This window comes from Boleophthalmus pectinirostris, unplaced genomic scaffold, assembly GCF_026225935.1.
Source record: "Boleophthalmus pectinirostris isolate CB_2022bp ecotype Guang Dong unplaced genomic scaffold, ASM2622593v1 HiC_scaffold_12, whole genome shotgun sequence".
In the NCBI taxonomy this organism is placed as follows: Eukaryota; Metazoa; Chordata; class Actinopteri; order Gobiiformes; family Gobiidae; genus Boleophthalmus; species Boleophthalmus pectinirostris.
In genome coordinates, this window is record NW_026571018.1 from 28,673,848 (window position 1) to 28,696,343 (window position 22,496).

The 22,496-nt window shown below is 37.5% G+C and overlaps 1 protein-coding gene across 1 annotated transcript in view; it reads left to right on the forward strand.

Annotated features, from left to right (window-relative positions):
* The window catches only part of LOC110155906 (actin-binding LIM protein 3-like), a 64,995-nt gene that overhangs the window by 10,020 nt on the left and 32,479 nt on the right, over nucleotides 1-22,496 (forward strand). The window contains exons 3-5 of the mRNA XM_055148596.1: nucleotides 15,762-15,945; nucleotides 18,169-18,281; nucleotides 20,939-21,065. Of these exons, the coding sequence (XP_055004571.1) occupies nucleotides 15,762-15,945; nucleotides 18,169-18,281; nucleotides 20,939-21,065 (424 nt within the window). The remainder of the gene's footprint in view (nucleotides 1-15,761; nucleotides 15,946-18,168; nucleotides 18,282-20,938; nucleotides 21,066-22,496) is intronic.

Sequence of the window (22,496 nt, forward strand, 5' to 3'; positions counted from 1 at the left end):
AAACTCACTAACTACAGATGCTGAGATGCAATACAATGCAAGCAACAAGTACCTATGCAATACAATATATGCAGTAGTATCATATTATGCTGCAATAAGCAAGAAACCCCCCCACAGAAATCTGAAAGGTCCTATATTATGTAAAACTGACTCTTCTGAGCTTCAAGTCCATACCTGGAGTTGTGTTTTGTTTCATTCACATAGGTTTCAGTAAGTCAGAGCTGTCTACATCTCCAAAGGTCAGAGTGCTCTGCTCCACCTTGTGATGTCATGAAGCTGTGCTTTTCACAAGTTAACAGCTACATTTAAGATTTTATTTAATAGAGATTGGAAATTCCAGGGCTGAAAGTATCCAAATGATTCTAATGAAGGAGTATGGAATTTAAAAACACAGTGGGGCGCATGACATCACAAGGTGGAACAGAGTAATATCAGTTTACAAGAGAGATCAGCTAGCCAGGCTGGCATCACCTAGTGCCTCCACTTCATTTCTCTCCAGTGAATAGGTCAGGAATCGGAATACACTAAATGGTTTGCAAGAAGCCTGGAAGTGCGAGTTCGGGCACCAGCCAATCAGCGAAGAGACATACATTCTGTGTTGGCAACGATTTCCAAAATTGAGGATTTAAAGCCGAAACAAAGAAAGTGTTTGGTGAATTTTATCAAGGGGAAAGACGTTATTGCTCTTCTTCCTATGGGATTTGGGAAAAGCTTAACCAAATAGCAGCGATTTCATGGTTAAATAAAAAAGTACCCGCTTACCATCGAGTGAACAAATTCTAATGCTGTGAGGTTTCACTCTGATGAATCAGGCTAGAGATCAGCAGGGTTTGTGTGTGAATTAAACAAAACTGAAAACAGACTGAAAACAAAAACAGACTCCTTTGTACAAAAATAAAATAAGACTAAACTAATCCAAAGCTGTTTTTTAACCACCAAGCAGATACAGAACAACTTTGCATAAATAAAAGTTCAGACATTATGAGACTTTCTGGACCAATTGCAACCAGTAAATAGTCTCATTATTTACATTTTATATTCACATACATTTCCGATGTCCAATATGGGACAATAAACAAAAATGGTAGATGGTAAACACTTGTGGGACATTTTATATAATCGTGATAATTGTCAACACCACCAAGATGTGCTGAAAAAAGCTACCGCTCCATGATGGTTTCTTCTAGATCACTGTTGTTTTCACTTATAACAAAGTGCAAGTAACAATTATTTAAATATGGAACCGATTCATGATATTTCAATTATAATTCTTAGTCATCAACTTTTATAATTATCTTAGTATAATCTTTAATTGGAATTATTTTGGCCATGATAATCTCTATACCAAATGTCAGTATCGTCCCTTTTATATCGATACTATCCGATTCCAGTGTTGGATCGGTGCATCCCTAAAAAGAATAAAGTTTTGTCGCACCCTGTAGTGGACAAAGTAACCAGTAAAAGTGAAATTGCTTTACCAAATTGTGAAACTCAATTTGCCCAATCAAAAACATAACACATCAAAATTATATCTCCTCCTCCCCCGTCCTTGTATACATGTATTCATTACTGTCTGCTCTCCCTCAGCCTACATTAGTCTGTCTATTCTTCATTCTCTCCACTCCTCCTCCTCCCCTCATCCCTCCTGCCTCCCTCTGTCTCTCTCTCTCTGTCTTTGTACTCTCGCTCCATGTAAATGCACTGAGGACATACCCGGCCAAACAGTGATGAGGGCGGAGGGGGGCTGTAAAAGGGGGAGAGAGGGGTACTTCGACTGGATGGACAGATCGATCGACTCATTGATACCTCCTCTGGGATGTCTTGTCTACTCCTCCTCCCTCACTCAGTCTGATAGCCTTAGCTTTAGCTCAAATCCCTCCCCTGACTCCCACCGCTTCCTCCTTTCAAATAAAGCTCTGATATTGCCAAGGCTTAAATACATTTCATTATGAACCGCGCTCCTGGTCATTACTGGGCTCTCTGTCCTAAATTGACTTTTTGGATTAGCTATTTGAGGGCTGTTTTTCCAGTTTCCAAATATATGTAAATTTGATGTATTGTTATCTTACAAATCCAACAATTTTCTCACCACATTTTCAGTTGTTGACTCTAACCCACTTGACTGCTGATTTGAGACTTGATTTGGTCGTGCTCTAGCCCTGGTTCAGCCATTATGTGGTTTAGGTTTTGTTCCAAGGGAGTGCCACGACTTCTTTGAGAATTACATTTTTAGAATTTAAAGGAAGAATCCAGAATCTTGGACAATAGGACCTCATTTCCTAGTTAGCCAGAGCATGGGGCCCCATCCATACTAGTACATATTCAAGTCGTTTTCGTTGCGGATGCAGTGTTCATCCACACTAATTTGATGGAAAATGGCTTCAGAGACGGAACAATCTGGTGCCACCAGCTCCCACGAATTCATCTGAGTATGGATCTGATCCGGCACTGTGTGGACACCTGAAAACGCTGATACGCTGATGTAGGTCTATGTGCCGCGAAGTAATTCACCGCCAAAACGCTAAGAGGCTAGAATATATGTCCATTCATATATACAGTCTATGTGTATGACCTGCAGATGTATAATCTCTGAAAAGTTTAACATGAACCATCTCCAACGTGATAGAAGCATTTGAAGGATTTATGTCTAATCAGCAGCAGTGAGTTGTACTTCCTCATAGAAAGCTTGGCAGTGGCGGACTGATATATGAAAAAATAGTACCTCAACGTGTGACAATTCATGCGTAATTCATGTAAGGTTAGTTTTATTTCAAACATTATTCTATCGACACAGACATTCACATCGACAGTCTGGGGTAATAATTGTTTTGCTTCGGGTGCTTTATGGAGTGGGTAAGACTGTTTTTAGTGGCAGAATAACGATGGCCATTGACATGCGCTAGCCTAGCACCAGCGACCTCTGCAAATACAAGGACTGGATGGAATATTTTAAAAAGTATCTCCCCACATCTCCAACACTCTGGCTCACAAAGAAATTAGGTCCTATGTCCAAAATTCCAGTCTGTCCCTTTAACTCTTAAATTAAATATTTTTGTGAACTAATTTTAAGATTTAGGACATTTTATAATCTTGTAACCTCATCAAAAACATACCTGGAGTTGTTTTGTGTTTCATTCTCACATGTTTGAGTAATTCTTGATTATTAGTCTGGCTACATTTCAAGCTTAGCACGCTCTGTTCCACCTTGTGATGTCATGTGGTGGTAGTGTTCAAGTTAAATACCTGCTATGTTTAATTCAGTAGAGTTTGGCAAATCCAGAGCTGAAATTATCCAAATGACTCTAATGAAGGTGTGTGGAAACAAAACACAACTACAGGTATGGTTTTGATTAGGAAATAGCATTATAACAGATCAGTAAAATAGAGCAATATGAGCCCTTAAAGCACCCCCCACTAGCTTTTAGTTTAGTTCCTGGTCTAGTCCCAGTTTTTCTGTGTGTGTGTGAGTGTGTGCAGTGTGTGTAATCTGAAAGTGCTACAGATTTATCCCAGAGCCGTGTGTAGATCCTGCCTATGCTCAGCTCTGTCACGGTTCACCTGCTCAAGCTTCAGTCTCAAGGACAAAGTGTACAACAGAGCAACATTTTCTAAGCACTCTCTCTCCTCTTTTGTCTTTTTACGTGCGGTACTTCATCTGCATTGGAATAACATTAGCAAAACCAATACAGAATACATATGAACTTAATCAAATGAAAATAAAACTAAAATGGGGACTATGTGGTCTATCTGTGCCAAGAAAGCAGAGATTGTTTTTGGCTTGGATGGTAGAATCATATTTCAAACATGGTGGGACAAAGTCAACAGAGAAGACTAAAAAGTTTTTGACATAACATTATAGATTCAGGTTATGTTTATATGATGACGGTCTGAACAGAAGACGCAAAAGTTGCGTTGCTTCTCCCCTTTTTATTCCGCATTTAGATGAGCATTTTCAGGAAGAAATCTACGTGCATATGGTGACGCAAAAGTGTGTAGAATTCGATTGGGTGTGCATGCCAGGTGGCTAGGTGGTGACGCAAGGTGGTGATGTATGTGACACAAATGCATACGCGACATGAGCAGGTCTGTCCAGAGTTTTGCATCTTGGGCAGTGTAGACAGAAACGCTACAGCGGAGCATATTCAACTTTTCCACTCTGGAGAGTAGTTTCAGATTTTTGCAATTTTAAGCACCAAAAACGCTGGCACATAAAATATTTTGTCGTTTTTACCCGCAAGTGTTCTCATGTAAATAGGCCCGCAGTGAGCATACTGTACTTATTGTGATGACTGACAAGATATGAACGATATTGAATGAAATTGTAGAAATGTGTTACTGATACAGATATTGATACTTTGGCTTCAAGTATCTGCCTTTAATCATCGCCAATTTCCCCCAAAAAACACAGTGAACATATTACAAAATGGATCCAATCATGGTATGTGATTGTTATTTATTTGTTGAACAGCTTTGTATGAATACAAGTTTAAATATTATGAGATGTCATAATCGGTCAATGAGAGTGTACTACTATATTTGTTGTAAATAGTGTATTTTAGTCCAATTAAATTAAAGATCCAACAAGGATATTGGCTGAACTGATATAATGGAACAATATCCGTTCCAAATTTCCTGGATTGGCACATCCCTAAAAATAAGCCATCTTTACAAAAACGGTATAAATTTTATTTCTAGCTTTTGCATCTTTTCTTTCAATACATCTCTTCTTCTCTTCCTTCTCCCTTGACCCTCTCCCTGTGCAGTCAGAGTGGGTGTGTTACCATTGTGTGTCCATTACCTTGGGCAGTAAACGTTAGGCCATAAATCTCAGCTACAGATGTAAATGGAAAGTGTTCAATAGTTTTGCAGTTTTAATGAACTGTGGTTGAGCTTAAACTTTGGGGTAAATACAGATTTGGCTCAAGATTGAGAAGAAAGGATTTTTAGATGTCTTTATTTTATTATATTTCTTTATTTATTTTCAAGAAATATCTGGTAATGGCAATCTGGTATACGAAATGTATGTTTGTATTTACCATAAAACTTTGAAATATGAGTTATTTTATTATGTAGTGAGGCTATCTAAAATCTAAAACTCTAGACATTTACGTATTTGTTACTATTGAGCCCATTTAAAGAAGCATTAAAGATAGTATCTAAGATAAATCTGTCCGGTATGTAAACCCAATATAAACTTGACTAAAGCAGCCACGAGGAAATCACTTAGTGTGCACTGAAGTAGAAGTGTCCTTGGATAGATTCAGGAGGATGCTCAAACAAATGATCCTTTTCCTGGAGTTAAATGGCATCCTTGAAAACAGGAGGTTTGTATCTTGACTTTAATTTAGGCTCCAGTCTCCCATAGAGCAGTGACAGTGAAGGTGTGCCCACGGCCTTGTGTTTAACCTGCTGACACGTCATCTAATGTAAACCAGCGAGGGATGTATTGATCCAGCTTCTTCAGCTCCAATACCGATACCCAAGCTGTAAGCATCTGCCTCTACTATAGAATGTCCCCCTCCCCCAGTACATATGATTATCTTATTACAAATTTGATCCAGTTGTTATATATATGTTATATATCATGTATGTAACTACTGAGTGAACAGCTTTGTAAAAGTTCAAACATTATGTGACATCCTGTGCCAAAATCAACCTATAAATTCTTATTACCGACCAGGATATCTGCTGAATCAATATCTTGGGAGCGATATCCTATCCAGCTAAATTTCCTGGATGGGCACTAATACGATACCAGGGTCGTATCGGTGCATTCTTAAAAATAACATTAATGAATAACATTAATGAATACACAGCTGTAATAAAAACAAGAACTGTGAAAAAATATATACAGTATTTTTGTTTAGTAATGAGATTGTCTTGGAGGTATAATTTTCAAGTTAAAGTTAAAGTTAAGGAGTTAAAGTGAGCAAGAGCCAATGTTATTTATTGCATTGGAATAAATGTGACTAGTCCATTATTTTAAAAAATGTAAATTGTAAATGTATTTTCATCATTGTGAATAAGTGAACCATAATGATTCTAAAACACATGCCAAAAGATATTTTGTAAAAGACAGCAGCTTTATTAAATCAAAATGTCAAAAGGAATAAACTCTTTCTGATTTTCATTTTCTATTTTATTATTTATATGAGTGTGTAAGCTCTTGATATTGCTATAATATATCAACAAGAAGACTAGATAGTTGTGATGATGACAGAAAAGACTAAAGTGTTAGCCAGGCTGGCGCCACCTAGTGCCACCGCGCAATTTCATTTCTCTTCAGCCACTAGGTCAGGAATTGGAATACACTAGATGGTTTGCATGAACTCCGGAAGTGAGTCTGGGCACCAGGCAATCAGTGAAGAGCCATACATTTTGTGTTGGCAACAGTTCTCAAGATTGAGGATTTAAAGCCGGAACAAAGAGAATGTTTGGTGAATTTTATCAAAGGGAAAGACATTATTGCCCTTCTTCCTATGGGATTTGGGAAAAGCTTAATACCAATTTGCCCCGTTAGTGGCGCATTACATACATCACAACGAAATAGCAGCGATTGGTTATTGAACAAATTCCTATGCTGCAAGGTCAGATGGTTTCTACAAAGTGAAACTAGCTGATGAATCAGGCTAGAAAAGTGTACCATTAGTCTAGGTATAGAAAAGTTTCCAAACTGTTAAAAATGAATCACACTAACTACATAAACTCACTTTGACTTTTGGCTCTTTTGGCTCATTAGTGAAGACAGAGTAGATGTGGACAGTCTGCTCCAGCAGCTGACACTCCTCTCACAGAGACAGTCTCTTTCCTTTGAGTCTCACACAGTCTCCTCTGACAGCTGCACTGCTCAGCCTTTTGTCTGCCCAATCTGCTCTCATCCAAAACCACTCTCATCACACAGAAGATGCATTCAAACTGTCAGGCCACTGAGAGAGCATTTCCTCTTTTCTTTGTCAGATCATATCTAAATACTGTAAGTAACACTCTTTACTGCAATCATGGCCCTTTGGTCTTTTCTAGAGGATATGAACAAGAAGAGGAACTGTAATTTTCACTGATGGCAAACTGTTACTTAAAAGGCGCACTGTGTAACTTATTAGTTGCGGGTCCGTCACCTGCTTGTTTCTATGGATATGTCATTGCTGTGCCTGGAATGTTCCACACTATCACTTTAAACGGCTCTACCTGACATTTATTACATTACATGTGGTTTTATAGCTCAAAAAATCTTTAAAAAATGGCATTATGACTGACAGCAGTGTTGCCTCTCCACAGATCTGACTGGTCTCCATGAAGATATAAAGATTTAATGCCACACTGTGAAACATTTTAGACAACACAATAACATCACCATGGAAGAAAGCATTTGACAGACCCTCCACCAGAAAAGTTATACAATGCACCTTTAAGTTTTGTGTAAATTTAGACTGTGAAATCCAAACGACAAGTCCAGAGAAGCTACTAAACAGGGAAGGGTGATACTCAATGTTTTTCTTCATTTTAATAGTTTTCGATTTTTGGTTCAATTTGATTTTGTCTTATTAAAAACAAATGGCTTTTGTCATTCATGTCATGAACACAAACAATTTCAGACTTTTAATTACAACGATTTAAAACAAAAATTGTCAAAATTGCACAGCCCTATTGCTAATTCAATCAGTTTTTACCAAAACTCCAACAACTACTAGAGACACTCGTATACTCATTAAGTTCTAGTAATGTTACCCTTCAACAGACATCACTCAAATTGTCTTGCTCCATATTCCAGCTCTTAAAGGTGCATTGTGTAACTTTTCAGGTCATGGGTTCGTCAAATGCCTTTCTCCATGGAGATGTTAGTGATTTGTTTGTACTGTTTCATAGTCCTGGTATTAAACCTTCTAAACGTTCTATCTCCAACCCAGACAAAGTTACAGGTCAAATCTATGGAAAGGCAACCCCGCTCACCTTCAAATTGTTTTTCTATGTGTTTTTGAGCTATAAAACTGCCTGTAATTGAATAAATGTAAAGTAGAGCTGTTTAATGTCATACTGTGTAACATTCCAGGTAGAGCTGTGGAAACTTCATAGACACAAGCAAGTGATGGACATGCAACCAAAAAGTTACATAGTGCACCTTAAAGATTCAAATAAATTGGTGTGAAATTTTTTTGCATCATGTTATGCTACAGTATATTTAAGAAAATTCCTTTCATAGTAACTTTGCTGTCAAGATCCGCTTGGTAATTAAGCAGAAGCGAGGTTTTCTCCTAAACTTTTCACATTTTTGATTTAAGTTAGCTGACCAATACCAAGAAATCTCAGTAGAAATATGTGGGAAACTGTGGAAGAAGTATTCACATTTCTGTTTAAGTAGAACACAGCACATTTCAGTTTGGTGTTGTGGGAATCAGAGAGAGGTCAGAGGTCACTGCACAGACTCCCTAAGGGTTCTCTGTTGACAAGAGTGAGAGCAGAAGACTGAAAGAGACAGAGAGAGAGAGAGTGCATGGTGAACTGAAGTGCGGACCTTGCGGACAGAAAATCTTTTGACTCTTGACTCGAAGTGAGGGGTAACTCCAGAACTATTGGATATATGTCACCAATTTTTTTAAATGCATATGAAATCAGAGCAGAAAAGGGCATCTTAGAATGTACCATGTTATATATGTACCTTATTATAACACATACTCTTGACAATATCTGTCTTACTTCCTTTTTTTTTCTTTACTAAATAATTCCCTATATCTTGATTCATACATTTTAAGTCTTCCGTATGTGCATAAATGTAGATAGTAGTAAGAAAAAAAAAAAAAAAAAAACATTGAATGAGGGAGAGTGTCCAAACCTTTGGCTGGTAGTGTATATAAATAACAATAATACTCCCAGAAAGTGACACCTTTAAAACAGTGAAGGAATCTGCTTTGTGCATGGGAAAGATCTTTTCATCAACGCATTAACGCACTAAATCCAGAAAACCTTTGAGTTCAGACCAACATGTGGGGTGGTTGGGGGTCACCCGGGGGTTAAAGGTAACAGGTTCGAAGGTTAAATGCACTCTCTCTGTCTTGTTTGAAAGTTTTGGTCGTGTAGTCTATAGGAACCCCGGGCTAAATGTCATGTGACACAGGGAAATGTATGGACTCGCATTAGGATTCAAAGCCCACACGGAGCTGACATTTCCTGCATAATTACATTGTAAATCTGTGAAATACAATCCTCCATCCCCATCGCTATAGGCTCAAAGTGTCCCCCTTCTGTTTGCGTGAGATAAGGGTTTAAGGGACTGCGGGTGTGATGAAGCGGGAGTAACAAGTTTAAATGGTGCAGCAATGGGGTTTTTCTATCAAGACCAAACACATGATTTAAAACAAGTGTCTCATTTATTGTAGGGTGTCCACAATTTGCAAGCCTAAGTGTAAAAAAAAAAGGTAATAATATAAATGTTTGTTACCAAAACGATGACCGTGACTTAACATTAAATCCAAAATAGTGTTTTAATTGCATCGTCTACTTTTCCTATCTTTTCTTGGCAACTTTAGTCCAAACTACGTACATTTGCAGCTTTCTGGTTCCTATTCTTTGTAAGATTTTGGAGAGATATAACGCAAACCATTCAATTTCCACAAGACGAGGCACAAGATTGGATCTACAAGAACCAGACAAGATGAGATTATTTATAAGAAAGCAATTGTGCAATCCAGTTCCCAATTTTGGCATCACTATTTTTGATTTACTTATTTAATGTTTCTGCAGTCATTGTAAAACTGCTTTTTGGGACTACAGCTTCTCAAAAAAAGTAACTATGTAATACTGTAACTTTTTGGTTTGGTTTGTCACCTTCTTTGGCTGGAATGTTCCATGGTATGACATTACGCAGCTCTACCTTACATTTATTCAATTACAGGTGGTTTTATAGCTCAAAAATTCTAGAAAAATAGGCATTCTGACTGTGAGCGGGGTTGGCTCTCCACAGATCTGACCTGTAACTTAGTCTGGTTTGTTCTCTATGAAGATAGAAAGGTTTAATACAATAAGGTGAGACATTCTAAACAAAGATGTATGTAGAATCCCTCATTCGTCCGGGTAGAATCCATGGCAAAGGAGAAATTCAATTTGTCAACTGGACAAATGTTTATTTGTCAAAGTTCTCATAATAATATCGTGGACGCTCACAATATATTGAATTACAAGTCTCTTTGCTTAAATTAAGAGTTATGGTGCAGCAATAGCTAAAAAAGACAGAGGGAATTACATAGACCATGATCCTTTGCTCCATTTCAGCATTTCAGAGTAGACTACATGAAGAAATAACAGTTCTAAGCACTTTTCAGTCTTAGTTCTTTGGATTAAGTCTTGTCAAGTCATTTTAAGAGTAAAAAATTGCATATTAACAGTTATGTTAGCCTCCACAAAATATCGCAATAAATATCGTACCCTGAGATATATATCGTGAAATTATCGTACAGAGAGATCTGGATATTGTTACATCCCTAATCATGAGCCTCCCCACCATATCTTGAGCTTTCCCACAATATTGCAATAAATATCGTACCATGAGGTTCATGGCGATACCGTATCGTGAGACTTGGAAAATGTTACACCCCTGATGCACAGTCTTGCTGCAATTTTGTTACGCAAGATCCTGTGACTCAAGATCTTGTACCATTCCTAGTCTATAGATAATGGTATTGAACTATAATAAGCTCACAACAATATAGATCAGGGCCAATCAATATCATAAGGTAAGCAAAGTAAAGAGACTAATAATACTTGTATCTATAACGACAATGCTGGCAATTCTGCTATTTTAGTGTGGGCAGTTTTGGACTTGCTGTTGCTTCCTCTAGAGAGCACAAGCCTCAGCATCTCCTCCTCCATTGTTTCCTGTAGTTTCCTCCACAACTTAATAGCTTCTTGTTTAGACAGTGATAAATGTGTGAACCCCATCAAGCAAAACAAGGCGACCTCTTTAACTCTATAAAGGAGTTTGTTAAAAAAAAAAAAAAAAAAAAAAAAAAAACATTGACGGAAATAATTAAAAGCTGACATGTACAAAGCATTGGACAGATAGTTATGCATGAGTTAAGCACATTGGTAAAAGGTGCACCTCATGTTGGCTACAGTTTGTGGCCAGTTGGTCAGATAAAGGTCACAGTGACATTTAAAGTTGTGGAGTCAGATAAAAAAAAAAAAAAAAATACTTAAAATGGTCAGAGTATTGTAGTTTTTATTGTGTGAGGAAAATGTTCTGAAATGTAGCTGGTAGAAAAGTATATCTTGTGTTGTGTTGCGTCTTCCTTGAGGTAGTTAATGTTTGAAGTTAATGTTTCAAGGTTAGAACTATGATTGTATGTATTCATTTCTTTAATATAGTTCAACCTCATAGCTGCCCTATCACTTTTTTTGATGCACATTCTATTTGATTTCTTGTTTCCATGGTTATAAACTAGTACAAGTTTAACGCTAATGCTATACTGTGGGATATTCAAGATAAAACATTAACACCTCCATAGTGACATGTTTTACCAAAAAGGTTACATATTGCACTTTTAAAGGGGCTATATAATGCTATTTTCTGCTCTGTTATAATGTTGTTTCCTCATCGCAAACATACCTGGAGTTGTGTTTTGTTTCATTCACACATGTTTAACTCACAAATTCTGCATATTTAAGCTGAGTTCTTTTCTCAAACGGGCAACATTTAGCTTTACCTTGTGCTGTCATGTGTGCTCCACTGTGTTTTTAAACTCCATACACCTTCACTAGAATCAATTGGATAATTTCAATCCTGGAACTTCCAATCTCCACTAAACAAAAGGTAAAAGGTAGCTGTTAACTTGAAAACTTCCACTAAATGACATCACCAGGTGGAACAGAGCATTTTGAGCTGATGTACATGAAGATGTAGACAGACTAATAATTAAGGGTTACTCAAACTTGTGTGAATGAAACAAAATACAACTCCGGGTATGTGTTTTAATGAGGTAACAACTTTATAGCATGACTTAAAGCTCAATTTTTCATAATATTTGACCTTTAACATCTTAATTCTATCACAAAATATTTGTTCTTGAATTTTCATATGTGCCTTTTTTATTTACCATGTTGCTTGGAAATGTTAATTTTTTTTGTTTGTTTGTTTGTTTTTGTAATTTTTTTTATACATTTTTTGAGATTTGGTTTTACCAGCACACAGTGGTGGGAAGAATACTTATTAAATGTATTTATTTACAGAACACTCAATACACTGCCAATACATCGGAGTTGTCCTTGATTTGCTCCATGCTTCTTTTTTGATTTCAGTTTTAAAACAAAGTCTACCACCCCACCTCTCTATATTAAAGGTGCATTGCGCAACTTTTCACCTGCTTGTCTCTATGGAGATGTTATTGCTCTGCCTGGAATACTCCATGGTATGACATTAAACACATCTATCCAGCATTTATTCATTACGGGTGTTTCTGTTGCTCAAAAATACAATAATCTCTGTGAATGGGGCGACTCTCCACAGATCTGACCTATAATGTAGCCTATGTTTGTCTCCCTTGAGATCGATAGGTTCAGTCTGTACCATGGAACATTCTAGACAAAGCAATAACATCTCCATGAAGAAAAGAAAACAGGTGACCCTCCACCAGAAAAGTTGCACAATGCACTTTTAACTAGGCCTGACACGATGTCATATTTTGAAGCACGATACATCACTACAGAGGAATATCACGATAAACAATAATATTGAAACTACTTTGTACCACTGACACAAGAATAATCCCAGTAAATCTTTTTACGGTACAGAGCTACAACAAATAAATAGCAGAATTAACCAATATTTAGTCCTGGAAATTACTTTTACATCCTGCTCAAATTTTTCCATATCAGTCTCTTGCTATTTTTGCTACTTATTTAGAATTATTATTTTTACCTCCGCCAATGAGGTTATGTTTTTGCCGGCGTTTGTTTGTTTGTTTGTTTGTTTGTTTGTCTGTTTAGCAACATAACTCAAAAAGTTATGGACCGATTTTGATGAAATTTTCAGGATTTGTTGGAAATGTGAAAAGGAAGAACTGATTTCATTTTGGGGGTGATCCGGAAGAAATCCTGGATTCTGGATCACTTTGAAATTTTAGTTAACATTGTGGTAAATGGGGCCAAAAATTCTGTTTCTCAATATCTCGGTTAATTATTGACCAAACCCCATGAAATTTGACTCAGGGATGGACAATGGGATCCTCTTTCATATTCCAAAGGCTGATCCGGATCTGATCCAGAAGACTGATTTTATCGCAGTTTATATAAAAAATGGGGGTAGTCCTTGGCGGAGGTCTGCGCTCTCTGAGTGCTTTTCTAGTTATTATTATTATTTTGTCATTACAGTATATTGTGATATGTGAGTCCAAGTAATTTTCCTTGTGCATCAATAAAGTTTGTCTAAGTCTAAGTATTACATAAAAAATAGCAGAAACCTCCCCACTGTTGCAACTAAAATATACACACGATAAATACTGAGCCTCAAAATATACTGTTTCAAGTCAATATTAATATAATTATTGTGACAGGTCTAATATTAACCTCATACTCAGATAGACAGGGATGCTGCAGTTGAAGTACCCAGACGTCTTCTTTACTGCGTGTCTACAACCCACTGTCTCTGAGCCACTTAACACTGGTCTGGATCTGCTCATTCACTTTGCAGGACTTAATACCATTAGCTTAATTAGAGACAGACGGTCAATTCACTGGGAGACACTGGGATCTGTGCACGCATACAGATTAGAACCTTTTACTTTACTGTCAGTAGTAGACAGACACACTGGCAATGGCGGTTTAAGAGAAGAAAGGGGCCATGTATTGTACTTTACAGAGAAGGTTACACACAATGTCAACACCAAACTTTACTAACCAATTTTCCAATTCTTTATATATTATCAACAAAGAACATGTGTCATCTGAAATCTGTGAGTTATCTGGGTTGTTTACTGACCCCTTGTGGCTAGAGTTGTAAACCATGACTCTATCTTGCAATGGTTCTCCTGGACCTAGAATCAGAATACAGATTTATATGTTTATGTGAATGGTAACACTTTATTTTAGGGTGCATTATTAACTTATTTACTCAGCCCTTATTAATGTTCATTTCCCCATAAGCTTATTCTGCTATTAGTTAGACATTTACAAAAGCTTTCCTATTAATACACTCCTCATTATTGCTTATTAATGTGAAACTATAGGCCATTTTTGTCCATGAATTATGATTCTAATAAACTTCTGGCGGAAATAAGTAAAAAACTAAATTTCTTGTGCTCGTCCTTAACAACACCCTTATTATCAAAAGCTTATTAGAATCATAATTCATGGACAAAAATGGCCTAGTATCATACTAATAAGCAGTAATAAGGAGTGTATTAATAGGAAAGTGTTTGTAAAGGAGGAACTGTGTGTGGAGAGGGAAGTCTGGGAGGCCCTGCTCAGACTGCTGCCCCCACGACCCGACCCCAGATAAGTGGAAGAAAATGGATGGATGGATGGTGTTTGTAAATGTCTAACTAATATCAGAATAGTCTTATGGGAAATTAGACTTTAATCAGGGTTAAATAAATACTAATGAATGACATATAAACCATTTACAACTATGTTAATTAGCAGGTAGTTGGATGTTAATAAATGTACACTAAAATAAAGTGTTACCATGTGAATAATACACTAATAGTTTGTTGACTCTCCTGTTCATATGATTTTATAACAAATATGGTTATAATTTATTACTGTTATAAAAGAATGCTTTCCAGAGAACACATTTATTCACAGTTCAACTTAAGGTTCACAAAGTTTCCCATGTGTGAACAGAGAACAGGTTAGCCCGCAGACAACCCCACCATACTTATGAATTAACAGATTACAGTAGATTGCGAGTGTGCTGTAATCCTGACACAGATTATTTGGGTTAGACGGGACACTTTGACCTTTTTAAGACCCCAGGCCCTCTCTCCTATTCACACTCTTCACCTCGGAGCAGACGGTGAAACTGGAATTTACTGGATTATGTCACACACAAGGTTTGACTGTTCTAATTATAGCAGGCACAGGGACGTCAGGACCATTGAACCTTTTAATGTGCAACACTTCATCTGCAGTCCAATTCAGTCTTTCTTTATTTGCTTACTATCCTTTTTATTCTTTGATATCAGACATATCATAGCATATATCAGACATGTCAAGGTAAAACATCATCTCTTAGCTATTTTGTCTGATTTAGGCAAATAACTAAATTATGTGACCCTTCATTCTCTTGATCTTTATACTTGTCTATAATGTTTGTTCTCCTCATGTTGATTGTGTCTGTCTACATCTACATTTCCTCTTTGGTCTTCTTCCAGCCCAGGATATTGCTTATTTAGGGCATTATTAGGGCCTTAATCAATACATTACCTAGTGTCTTGGCAACTCTAATTTGAGGACCATTAAGTTAATATATATCAATTGTCAGCTGCCAGTCCTGACCGATCATCACTGTCTAATGCAGCTCAACACCCACAGACATGACACCCACCAGTCCTTCAGCCTCATCATATTGGAGTACGATTTAACACTGCAAAAATCAAAATGGTCACCAAGCCTCCTTCTAACTGCACTTTGATGGCTATGGTAGTCAAGAGGCTCTACACATTTTTTCCATTTCTTATATTTGCTATGTTTTTGTTTTTGTTTGTTTGTTTTAATACATCAAATTTGAAGACAAAATGACCATCAAAATCATATCGTTCTGTGTGTTTTGCCTGCAGTGTGTGGCTGTGACCTGGTGCAGTCGGGCTTTTTCCATCACTCGGGGGAGTACATCTGCACAGAGGACTACCAGCGTCTGTACGGGACACAGTGTGACAGCTGTGAGCAGTACATCAGTGGAGAGGTGGTGTCTGCTCTGGGACGCACCTACCACCCACAATGCTTTGTGTGCAGCCTCTGCAGGTACAACTTAACCAGCGTTATATTACCAGTCTAATATTTATAGTCCATTGTATATGAGATATTATGCATCGTTCAGGCTTCTTACTCTTCTGGTGCTTTAGCCTTGTTTTTTCAGTTTTACTTGAAAATGTGTTGGAAATAATTTAAAATACCTGCAGAAGCTGGTTTACTTGAGTGGTTTTACATCAGGCTATAAAAAATGGGGCAATTGCAGTTTGAATACCGATGATCAGAACAGTCCTTTAAACAGGACTTAAAAAAATACACTGCAGCAAAATTACTGAAATACAACTGCAGGCATGTTCTTTAGGAAGTAACTTCATTATAACAAGGTTTAAATCTAAGTAGGTCCTTTTAATGTATTGTACACTATTGTTTACTACTCTCTGCCAAGTCTCTAGGGATCATCCCAATGTAAATGAGGTTCTTGTACACTGTAATGTGGATTAATGACTCACAAACAGTCTAATGCAGCCACAGGTGGCCTTTACAATGAACTAGAGCAGTGAAGTGAGCCATGTACTAACTAACTGTCCCCAGGAGAGTAGCACAAAATGATGGATCCTGGGTATAAACATATTAGTGGTAGTATATAATGACTACACAAAAAATGCACATTCTATCATACTAATCCCTATAGTCAATGACCCTGACTGTCAGTTTATTCTTGTTTGTTTTTTACTAATAAGATGGCAAGAGGAGAAATTTAATTTATCAACTGGGCAAAAATGTATTTGATCGAATATGTTTCATGGCTTATCCAAGTTGCTTCTTCAGTTCTGGTCAAAATGCAGATGGACACTTCCTTTTATCTGCCTGCAGGGAGGAGCAACAATGAAAATACTCATCTAACACACCTACTTGCTTACAGTTTTGGTTAGTTAGTTAGCTAGGTCTATTCAACTTGCAGTGTGGGGTCATATTAGCGTAATCATTCAGGGCCATGATGGGTGCTTTCACACCTCTGGGCCTGACCTGACTGTTCTTATTGTTCTCTTTGTTTGTTTTGATTTAGGTTTGAAGATGGAGTTGTAAATAGGAGATAGATGGTGTCTGAGTTCTCTGTTTGTGTTCAAGGATGATTGTCTTTCCTAACAAAAAGAGCCTCTTTAACTCCCCTCTCAAACCAGTTATTTTCTCTGATGAAGCTCTGTACCTCACTGTCCTCAAAGGAGTGGCCCGTGGCTTTTAGGTGAAGATGTATGGCAGGTTCGCTATTGCTCTCTTGTCTGTGTTGGTACATCCTCTTGTGAAGTGGCTGTTTTGTTTCTCCAGTGTAGCGTTCACTGCAGTCTTCACTGAATGGAGTAGACCACATTGCTTTGTTTGTGGCTCGGTGTTTTGTCCTTTGGGTGGACCAGTTTCTGTCTTAAAATGTTTGTGGGTTTGAAACAGGGATTTCACGTTGTCTGAAAAAATCCTCTGTAGTTTTTCAGAAACACCAGTCATGTAAGGAACAGTGACACCCTTTCTCCTGAGTTCTGATTCTCTGTTGTCCTGTTTTTTAGCTCTCTTTGTTTTATTGAAAGTCTACTTCGGATATCCACAAACAGAGAGGGCTTTCTACACATTCTGTGTTCTCTTTTCCCTCTGTGCTTGTGGGAACCACTTGGGCCCGTGTTGTAATGCCCGAATAACTCCAGGTTTGTGCTGCAGTGGGTGGTGTGAATCAAAAAGTAGTTAGTTTGTAGTTAGCTCCTCCCTTCATGCAGATATAAGGAAGTGTCCGCTAGCATTTTGACCAGAACTGAAGAAGCAGCTTGGATGAGCCATGAAACGTATTCCACCAAATAAACTGTTAGAATAATAAGTATATCTGAATAAGAAATAAATCTCCCTATATACGAGGATAGTAAAATGTACCACACCGTTTTCCTTGGTCTTATGCATTGCCTTCTTCAATAGTCCAAAGATTTCAGATAAACACCATTGCACTAAAGCAGTGGAGTGTAAATATAGCTGGGTAAAGCTTCACACGGACCATTACTTTTTGATGAAACAACAGCTCAAACTATTTTCCTCTCTTTTTCCTCTGAGCCCATTCACAACAAACTCCCCAAAATTGCAACTATTGGAGCTTTCTCCCAAAAAACCCAGAGTCAGCACTATGTTAAAAGTATATTGAAAATAATTGATAGCTGTAACCACTGAAGCATGGATGACTATAATGGTACTTGTTTGTGTATTTATTTATTTACATGAACTTCTGTGTGTTCCTGTCAGGAGTCCTTTTCCCATTGGAGACAGAGTGACCTTCTGTGGAAAGAAATGCATTTGTCAGCAGTGTTCACAGTCTCTGAGCGCCAACAAACCCGTCAAGGTCCACGGCCCCAGCTGTAAGAGACTAAACTACACATCAAACCAAATTAGGATGTGAAAATATTCAAATGTTAATCAAGAATGGAGTTATAGCTGCAATCCGTTATATAAAAAACAGTGTAATCAAGAAAGCAATTCATTATATTCTGTTCTGAATGATATGTGAGTTAATTCTGCTCTACAAACTCTGGTGTCTACAGTGGCTTAAAGGTGCACTATGTAACTTTTTTGATGGAGATTTGACACTAGCTCAGGTAAGTGGTGATGAACCCCCTCCTCACACATAGGAAAGTTACATGGTCCACCTTTAGAACGATGGTGCAGTGTGTAACTTTTCTGGAGAGGGTCCGCAACGTGTTTGTCTCCATGGAGACGCTGATGCTTTGGTTTAAATTGTCCACAGTATGGCTTTAGATAATGTTTACACTGAAATGAGACTGCGTATCACCGTATCACCATATCGGAAACTATCTGCGTCCAGACACGTTTCTGTGTCCGCAATCCTTCCTTATCCACACAGCTTTGAGCATATTATTTAACGAAACTTAAAACCGCATGGCTAATTTGCATAAATTAAGCGCTCAAAAAACAGCTCGTTATTGTACGCTGATGCAGTTCAGCTTCTGTCAGACTAAAGGACACGTCTCACTGGAATATGAGTGTTCTTTCTGTGACAGAGGGGTGTTCTGCTCATGGTGAGTCTGTTCTGTGCTTTTATCGCGTTGGAGATGGTTCATGTTAAACGTTTCAGAGATTATACGTCTGCAGGTCATACGCATAGACCGTATATATGAATGGACATATATTCTAGTCTCTTTGTGTTTTGTGCTGTGAATTACTTCACGACACATAGGCCTACATCAGCGTTTCAAAGTTTTCAGGCGTCCACACAGTGCTGGATCACATCCCTACTCAGATGAATTCGTGGGAGCTGCCGGCACCAGAACATTCCATCACTGGAGCCGTTTTCCATCAGATTAGTGTGGACAAACACTGCATCCAACAAAACCGACTCGAATACGTACTAGTGTGGACGGGGCCTTAAACTAATCTGTCTTACATTTTTTCAGCAACTTGTGTTATTTTTTGCTCAAAAATATTTTTAAAAACATTCATTCTTATTAGGAGTGGAGTCACCTCTTCACAAATCTGACCTGTAATTTGGCTTGCAAGTTTCCATGGAGGCCATACTGTGGAACATTCTAGGCGCATCTCCATGGAGACAAGTATTTGACAAGTTACACAGTACACCTTTAAAACAGTAGTGTTAAGTACTAAGTAATCACTAGGGATGCACAAATAAAATACTGGAATTGGATACCAGGGAAAATTTTGATGAATTGTATATCGGTTCAGTCGATATGCTATATTTTACCATACTCCATGTGTTTAAAGGAAATAAATGATAGTTTCACTTTGTTTAGTGTGTGCCCTATCTGTTCATATCAGCTGTCGACAGATACTTAAAGCACATGTATCAGCATCAGAACAGAAAAAGCTGGATTCGGTGCACCGGTGCATAATAATAACCCAACTATCATTCATTAACAGGGTATCTTTTCACAGTAAATGATTGTTTCAGTAATTGTAATTTCATTTAGAGCCCAAATAATTGTGATTATGATTAAATATTTTATAACTGATCCACTTCAATCATATATCTATGCAAGAACATGGGCATAAGTGCTCCTTTAAAAGATCTGCTTTCTCATTGAATCTAAGACTGGATTTATCAGCAGAATTTAAGGGAGGCAATTATGTACTGTTTAAAATGTCAGTGCAGTCATTATGTTATCTAAGAGGAGAGTTTGCTGCGATGGCTACAATATGCAGCGTCAGGTGTTTTGAGAAATTAAAGATTTGCATATTGTTTTGTAAACTATCTAAAACTTTTCATTCACTTTCCCATTGCTCGATTCAAACCAATATTTTGTCAAGTCACCTGGATGTCTCCTCTATTAAAGGGCCCACGTTTCCCTGTTTTCTGATCTATGTTTAGATGTTATTTCCTCATCACAAACATACTTGGAGGTGTGTTTTGTTTCATTCAAAAATGTTTAACACACAAACCCCTGCATATTTAGGATGAGTACTTCTCTCAAACAGAAAACTCTCTGAAGCTGTAGTTTTAAGGTTAACAGAGATGGGCTGAAACTATCCAAATGATTCTAGTGAAGGTGTATTGAGTTTAAAAACATACTGGAGCACTGCATGTATTACCACGTGACATTACAAGATTTTCTGCTTGGGAGAAGTCAGTCTAAATATGCAGGGTTTTAAACATGTGTGAATGAAACAAAACACAACTCTAGGTCTGTTTGTGATGAGGAAACATGATCAGATCAGAAAACGGTCAGAAGAAGTTGCTCAAATATAAAGGATTCTCTTTTGTTGACTTGACCAGCAACATAGTGCAAATATTCTGAAAAGTACACAAGAAATAATACATTAGGCCCACAGAAATACAAGTAAACAAACTCAGGATTCCCACTGATCCACTGAGGTCTACCATTTCTCAAAGCAAAGTTAAAAATCGCTTTCCCAACAGGAAAAAAGAAAAAAACATGAACTGTATCGACTCTAAGCTCTGATAAATGCTTAAACACTGTCCCTGCTGTTGCTATAGCTCACCCCATGCTGTCCTATTTTTCTTTTATTCTTTCTGTCCCCTCAGACTGCGCTGGCTGTGGGCAGGAGATCAGACAGGGCCAGTCGCTCTTGGCTCTGGAGAGACAGTGGCACGTTTCCTGTTTCAAATGCCGTTCCTGTGGCTGTGCGCTCACCGCCGAATACATCTGCAAGTATGTGAAGAGGAAGAAGAATAGACTGTTTGCTGATAGGATAGGTTAAAGTGCATGGCGTTTGATAGAATGGTCCAGCTATTGTTTTAATCATACTAAAATCTCAAACTAGACATCAGTACTAAGGAAAGAGCTTGTTACCAATTTTAACACCACAATGATGACGTGCACAGTAGGTCAAGGTTAACGCCAGTGCAGAAAGTTTTCAATAGAGACTTAAAACTTTCAATGTTTGAGCCAGATTGAATGGTCAACAGGAGACCGCAAATGCCTTGTCCCTCCCGATCTTAAGTTTGGAGCAGTTTAAAAGCAGAAGCAGTAGAATCAGATTTTTTTTTATTCAAATTTTTATTGACAGTCAAGTAGAGATGACAGTTTCAAATTACAAATGTACAACAATTTGCTTTTTTTTCCCCCCTTTGTCCTTCTTTCACTTCACATATCTCTCTACGATAGTATTGAAAATTTCTTTTTTTTCCCCCTTATTCCGAAGGATACAAAGTAATAAAATAAATTAAAATGAAAAACAACAAAAAACTAATATTTGAACACTTGAGTAGCAGTGAACAGGGATTGTCACTGATGTTTTTTTTTGTTTGTTTGTTTTTTTGTTCGGGTTTCCTCATACCTGTCGTATTCCAATCTTTGTGTGAGTGTCAGTCTTTCCATTTGTGAAATGTCTTCCACAATGTTAATCCAGTGCTCCAAATTCGATAGTTTGCCACTCATCTATTTTTTAGTTATTGCTTTCTTGCTTGCAACCAGCAGAATGTTCCACACATATTTTTTTGTTCCTTTGATATCATCTGTCCCTTTGCCCAAAAACATAGTTTCAGTATTTAAAGGGATCTTTACTCTAAATGTTTCCTCAGTGTTTTGTTTATTTTTCTCCCAATATTGATTCAGTTTGGGGCAGCTCCAAAAAACATGAAAATCCCCAGCCTTTTTATTTCCACATAATCTCCAACACGATGTATCCGCCTTCGAAACTCTTTGTGCCGGTGTTTTAAAGAAGCGTAACATGCATTTCCACAGGTATTTCGCCAGTAGGGAGAGGAAGTGGTCCTCCATATGTTTTTTAAATTTTTATTCCAATCTTCCTCTTGTATATTGAATTCACTTTCCTTTCCCCATTTTTCTTTTATATACAACGAGTTATCACCCTCTGCATTTTGTAATTCATTATATAATTTAGAAATCAATTTATTGTTTGGACCTGACTGATATGATTGCAGAAATAATTTAGTTGTGCCTGATAATGGGGTTTCTCAATGTTCTTTTTTCTTTTTATCCAAATAATGGAGAGTTTGAAGATACCTGTAGAAAGTAGAATCTGATTTTCAATTCAGAATAAGAGTAATTTGTTTTATATTTTTGTGTGTATAGTGAAAAAATGCCATCCTAAAACTATTCAGGAAGTATCACAACTTT